The sequence below is a fragment of the Muscardinus avellanarius genome (genome assembly GCF_963383645.1).
Source record: "Muscardinus avellanarius genome assembly, chromosome: 15".
In the NCBI taxonomy this organism is placed as follows: Eukaryota; Metazoa; Chordata; class Mammalia; order Rodentia; family Gliridae; genus Muscardinus; species Muscardinus avellanarius.
In genome coordinates, this window is record NC_137801.1 from 21,491,716 (window position 1) to 21,498,531 (window position 6,816).

The window sequence follows — 6,816 nt, forward strand, 5'->3', positions numbered from 1 at the left end:
GGCGCGGGGCGCGGGGCTGAGGGAGCCTGCCGTCGGCCCCGGAGGCTGAGCGGCCACCGGGGAGGCCTGAGCTAAAGAGGGAAACGCAGAGGGGTGGGCCCGTCAGCCGCCACCGAGGTCCGGAGCTCGAGGAGACCATGGCTGGGCGGCCGGCCCCGGGCGACGGGCCGGGGCGGCCGGGCCACGCCCCCTGTGGGCGGGGCGCTCCGGGGGCGGGGCCCGCGCGCGGCTCTCGCGAGCTGTCAGGAAGGTCGGAAGGAGCGGAAAATGGCTCCTCGCGAGCCGGGCAGACCTGCGCGCCTGGCTTCCTGGGCTGCGGCCCTGCTCCTGGCTCTGGGAGTGGAAAGAGCCCTGGCGCTACCCGAGGTACAGAAGCAAGTTTGAAGCAGGGGTGCAGGCCAGCCGTGTGTCGCGCTCGCCCGCCCCTCTCCCCTTCCCCCTGCCAGCCCGGAGGACCTCTGTCCCCAAGCCTCCCGACCTTACTCCCAGGCGTTCTCCCGCCGGATCCTGCTCCCGAATACTCACGTCGCTCAGGCCTCCCGCACCCTCGTCCGGCCCACGTTCAAGGACCTTTGAAACTTGATCTCCTCGCTCCTTAACCTTTGAATAATTTGAAGTTCTTCGTACAGCCGAGTCCTCTGACTCTTCTGCAAGCTGTCCGCTCACGCATGCCGTACGTGAGTGCGGTGACAGGGCTGTACTTTGTGCAATGCTTGACGAGTTCTTGAGTAGCTGCAAGTCCTTTTACACCCGGCCAAACCGGGACTGCCAGGTTGAGAAATCTCTAGAGAGGGCATGATAAATAATGTTCGCGTGAGCACTGATCCTCAAAGATGAGGACTTTCCCTGAGCGAGGACTGGTGCTGAAAGTCTGGCGTGCTGATTCGGCTCTCAGCTCTAGAGGGAAGACAGCCATATCCTAGCTCAGCCTGATAAAAAGGACACTAGCCACCTCTGTGCCCTGTGTTAGAGGAACAGGGGAGAGGTTAAAGCTTCCTCCTTGATTGTTCTCTTCTTCACTTTTCCTTCTGGAGTCCTAATAAGATTTCTTTCTCTTCTACAGATATGCACCCAGTGTCCAGGGAGTGTGCAAAATTTGTCAAAAGTGGCCCTTTACTGTAAGCAGACATCGGAGCTCATACTGCGTGACCGCTGCTGCCTTAATCAGAAGGGCACCATCTTGGGGTGAGGGAGAAGACATCCTTGAATCCTGGGAGAGAGTTTCTGATTGGCTTTTGTGATCAGTATTGGGGGGGCATCTAAATCATGATTCTCAAACGTTTAAATTTATTATAGCATTTTTTTCTATGTGTGTGTATGTGGTACTGGGAATTGAACCCAGGAGCATTCTACCTCTAATATGGCTTTTTGCCCTTTTCTGATTAGTTCATTTTTGCTTTGTGTTAGATGAATTAAGTTCTTATTTCAGAACACCCCCCCCCCCCCATGAGCTAAGTTCCCTGAAAGGCCCTGGTCTGACCAGTTAAGCTACCATCCTCCTCTGACCGCACCTGGTCACTTACCTGGGAGACCTGCCCCCTCCTGGTGCCCTTGGCCAATCAGTGAAAGGGACATTCCCCATTGACCCCAGCCAATTACCTGGCCGCAAGACCCCCTCCCATGGGACTCTAGCCAATTAGTTCAAAGGGCATTTCTCCTAGCCTATTAGCCCCCAATCCTAACCCCAAACCCCTATATAACACTGATCCCAGCATGTGCTCCCTCTCTTCCTGGATTCTTCTTTCTCTCTCTACCCCTCTGTCTCTCTCTTTCTTTCTCTTTCTTTGTTTCTTCCTTTCATACCGGTTCCTTCAATAAATCTCTGGCTACAAGGTGGTCTCTGGTGTGGTCAAACTTTGTCCTTTCATTTTGGAGCAGATTTATCTTCCTGGCCCCTTATGCAAGTTAGCCTTTCAGACTTACTCTTTGGCCTGGTCCTTTCTCTTTTTATACCGTTTTAAGAACACACCTAGCCAGCGTGGTGGTGCACACTTGTAACCCCAGTATACTTGGAAGGATTGTAGTTTCCAGGACAGCCTCAGTTTTTAAATAAAGTCTTGATTGGTGAGAGTCTCATTGTTGCTGAGGCTGGTCTCAAACCTGTGATCCTCCTGTCTCAGCCTCTTGGGTACTGGGATTACAAGCATTTGCCACCATACCCAGCCAGATGTGCTTATTGTATGTATATATGCCTACATATATGCATATGTGATACATTTGTATCACATATATATATACACACACGTGTGTATATGTGCATGTTATCCTGTGATTCTTTCCTTTTATAACTTAAATGTCACATTGTTTTTGGTTTTGTTGATCTTGTTTCCCCACTACTTTGTAAGCCTCTTGAAGACTAAGATACTAAGTTACATATATTTTACAAGCAGTCAATATTTGTAGAATAAAGGACTGAACAGCAATAGATATTGATGAAAAGGTAATGTATCATGGTCCTTAATGTCTAAGAGTTTATAGTCAGCCTGTATAGAACCCACACCTGGAGAGACCTTTCATTTATGTGACTTGCTTTTTTTTTTCTTCTTTCAGTATTGGGGATGGAACCCAGGAGCGTTGTACCTCTAAGCTACACCTCCAGCCCTATTTTTTAGTCTTTTTATTTTGAAACAGGGTCCCACTGAGTTGCGAAGTGCCTCGCTAAGTAGCTGAGGCTGTCTCTCTGCCTCTGAATGCTGAGATTACAAGCATGCACCATCATGCCCGGCGCGCTTTTTTTTTTTTTTTTAACTTATAGGTCCTCTGTAGATCTGAAAATCATAATATGAGATTCACTAATCTAGACAAACACAGAATTTCTTCTGAGACATGCCAGTGCTTAGATCTACTGAACAAAATACTAGAACAAAAACAGTGGTCCAATAGAACTTTCTGTGATGACAGAAATCTTCTGTGTCTGTACTGATCAACACAGCAGCCAATAACATTTTACATGAACTTTAAATGTGACTAATACAAATGAAACACGTTAGTTTTTAGGTTAATTTAAAGTAGCTACATGTAGTTCAAGTTGACTCTATTGGATAATGCATGATTAAAACATCCACTACTAGCCAGGCGTGGTGGCATATACTTGTAATCCCAGCATTTGCGGGGCTGAAACAGGAGGATCCAGGTTTACGGACAGCCTCAGTTACTGAGTGAGGCCCTTTGCAACTTAGTGAGGCCCTGTTTCAAAGAAAGAATTAAAAAAAAAAAATAGGGTTGGTGTGTAGCTCGGAGGTATGCCCCTGGATTCTATCACCAGTAGGAAAAAAAAAAAAAAAAATCCACCACTGCACTTAGTTTGTGGCTCCAAACAAACTTGTATGCATTTAATAGAGGCTGAAGGGGACTGAATAGTTAAGCTTCTTCTTTTTTTTTTTTTTTTTTTTTGTGGTATTGGGGGTGGAACCTAGGGGCTTTCTACCTCCGGGCTATACTCCCAGACCCATTTTATATTTTATTAGAAACAGGGTCTCACTAAGTTGCTGAGAGCCTCACTAAGTAGCTGAGGCTGGCTTCGAACCTGTGCGATCCTCCTGTCTCAGCCTCCCAAGCCCCGGGATTACAAGGGTGCGCCACCACGCCCGGCTAGTTAAGCTTCTTTTGATGAAAGAGATTACATAGTTATGCTAATTATTTCTTCAGGCTGGATCTCCAGAATTGTTCTCTGAAGGATCCGGGTCCTAACTTCACTCAAGCACACTCGGCTGTTGTCATGTAAGTGGTTAGGTACCTGTTGCCCTAAAGGTGACTATGGTAATGTATTGACTGGAGAGTCTTTAGGGATGGGGACTCTTTAGAAGCCAGGCGTGGTGGCATTCGCTTCTAATCTCATCTCAGCTTTTGGGAGGCTGAGACCAGAGGAGGGGGGTTATAGAACAGCCTCAGCTACTTAGTGAGGCTCTCTGCAACTCAGTGAGACCCTGTTTCAAAATAAAAGAATAAAAAATAGGGCTGAGGGTGTAGCTTGGAGGTAGAATGCCCCTGGGTTTCATCCCCAGTACTGCAAATAAAATAAGTGGATAAGTATTATCACCCAAAGTTGGACAGCTCCGGGAAAGATTTGGATTACCAGTCCAGGATGGTGTTAGATGTAAACAGGGTGCTTTTCTGAGCAGAGTGCTAACAGTGTATGTTTTGTAGAGATCTGCAAACAAACCCTCTCAAGGATGACTTGACCAATACCTTCCGTGGATTTACCCAGCTCCAGACTCTGTGAGTAATAGCGTAGGGGAAGAGAATCAAAGAGGGCACACTTTGGGTTGTATTTTCTTCTTCTTCTTCTTCTTCTTTTTTTTTTTTTTTTTTTTTTTTTTTTTTTTTTTTTTTTGCTGTTGGGGATTGAATTTAGAACTTCTTATATGTTAAACATTTGCTCTGCCATTGAATGCACTCCCAGCCCCCTGGGCTGTACATTATGACACCTCTGTTGTCTCCAGGGTACTGCCACTAAATGTAAGCTGTCCTGGAGGCATTAATGCCTGGAAAAAAGTTATCTCTTACGTAGACAACCAAATCTGCCAAGGACAAAAGAACCTTTGCAATAGCACTGGGGACCCAGGTATGCTGTCTTACCTCTACTCCTCTGGGAATTTTCTCCCTTTTATTCTACACATCAGATCAAAAAGACAAAGATGCTGAAGTACTTTTTGTTCATTGTTTTGGGGCTCTAACCCTTTGGAAGAAAAAGGTCTTGAAATATTATTGTTGTGCTCTGATTATTTGTAACCTGAGAATCTTAAATTAATGCAGATATTTGAGAAACATATCTAAATGAGATCCAGTGATGTTCTCTATTTCTCTCTGGCTCTCAGAAATGTGTCCTGAGAATGGAGCTTGTGCACCTGACGGTCCCGGTCTCTTGCAGTGTGTTTGTGCCGATGGCTTCCATGGATACAAGTGTATGCGCCAGGTGAGGAATTAGACCTTCTTATTAGGGATAAGAGGGGTGCACAGAGCACCTCTCTGAAAGGAGAGCAGCAGGACAAAGAGCTGATGTCGGTTACCTGGAGGAGGAAACTGCAGGGCAGTTGTCTAGGGCGAGTTAGCAAACGGTCATTAGGAATTATCCACAGGTTGTTAGGAAAGAACTGGGTTTTGGGCTGTAACCCTCTGTGTAACACCGTGTGACTTTTTTTTTTTTTTTTTTGGTCTCTTAATCACAGGGCTCCTTCTCAATGTTTATGTTCTTTGGAATTCTGGGATCCACCACACTCTCCGTCTCCGTTCTGCTTTGGGGAACCCAGCGCAGAAAAGCCAAGACTCCATGAGCCATATAGGGCTTCCTACCAACCTAAGATCATCCTGATCTGTCTTCAGCCCAGCCAGGAAGATTTGCTTCCTTGACAGGAATCATTGGCCAGTAGGTCCTCCTCAAGGCTGAGGCCAACATCGAAAGGAAAATGAAAAATTGGAAGATGGATGGAAAATTGGGACATTCGGGTCAGATGTGGATATGTGGCAGTTCCCATTTGTGTTGCTTCACTACAATAAACACTTTGTTTTATCTCTCGTGGTACTGGGAATTATTGAACCCAGGGAACATACTTCCAAGCTACATCCCCAGCCATTATTATTTACATATATATATATATATATATATATATATATATATATATATATATAATTTTTTTTTTCAGTACTGGGGATGGAACCCAGGGACATTCTATCTCCGAGCTACACACCAACAGCCCTATTTTTTATTCTATATTTTGAAACAGGGTCTTACTGAGTTGAAAAGAGCCTCACTGAGTAGCTGAGGCTGTCCATGAACTATGATCCTCCTGTCTCAGCCTCCCAAACGCTGGGATTACAAGCATGCACCACCACACCCGGCTCTTATTTATTTATTTATTTTTCATTAGGGACTCGATAGGTTACTGAGAGTCTCACTAAATTGAGATTGGTTTTAAATCTGCTGTCCTTCTGTCTCAGCCTGCCAAGTACTGGGATTACAGACTTGAGCCACCCATGCTCTTTTTTTTTTTTTTTTTTTTTGGTGGTACTGGGGATGGAACCCAGGGGCATCCTACCTCCAAGCTACTCCCCCGGCCCTATTTTTTATTCTTTATTTTGAAATAGGGTCTCTCTGAGTTGCAAAGTAGCTGAGGCTGTCCTTGAACCGAGATCTTCCAGTCTCAACCTCCCAAATGCTGGGATTACAAGCATGCCCCACTACTTCTGGCGGGTTTTTTTTCTTTCTTTTTGTGGTAGTGGGGATGGAACCCAGGGGCATTCTACCTCCGAGCTACACTCCCAGGCCTATTTTTTATTCTTTATTTTGAAACAGAGTCTAACTGAGTTGCAAAGGGCCTAAGTAGCTGAGACTGTCTGCGTACTGTGATCCTCCTGTCTCAGCCTCCCAAGTACTGGGATTACAAGCATGCACCACCACACCTGGCTAGCCTTTCTTTTTCTTTCTTTTGCTATTTACTTTGAAATAACCCCGTTTTAAAATAAAGAGCTAGGCGGTGAAGCTCGGAAATCGAATGCCTCTGGGTTCCATCCCCATCAGCCCAGGAAAAAGAAAATAAAAAGGAGGAAAGGCCCTGCCTTTGAGTGTCCCTGGCTGGGGGTTGCTAGCAGATGCGGGGATTTTCGGGTGTGTAGGTCTGCTCCGGAGGCGGGGCCAGACCAGGGGCGGGACCACCACAGGCCCCGCCCCGGACGTGCCCGGCCCCGCCCCTCGCGCTGCCGGTCCCCCGCGCAGCCGCAGTGGAGCAGTCGCCGAGCGCGCCTCGGGCTTCAGCAGCGGTGCCCGCCTTCTCTCCGGCACCCAGCGCCTCCAGCCACGTGGACCGACTCCGGCGCGTC

The 6,816-nt window shown here is 47.0% G+C and overlaps 1 protein-coding gene across 1 annotated transcript; it reads left to right on the forward strand.

Moving 5' to 3' along the window:
• Nucleotides 1-267: 267 nt before the first annotated feature.
• ATRAID (all-trans retinoic acid induced differentiation factor) lies at nt 268-5,273 on the forward strand (the record flags this gene model as incomplete). Its single annotated transcript, XM_080711338.1, has 7 exons — nt 268-366; nt 1,064-1,185; nt 3,649-3,720; nt 4,147-4,218; nt 4,443-4,564; nt 4,818-4,915; nt 5,169-5,273. The coding sequence occupies 7 exons, from the start codon at nt 268-270 to the stop codon at nt 5,271-5,273; spliced, it is 690 nt and encodes a 229-aa protein (XP_080567464.1).
• Nucleotides 5,274-6,816: the final 1,543 nt, after the last annotated feature.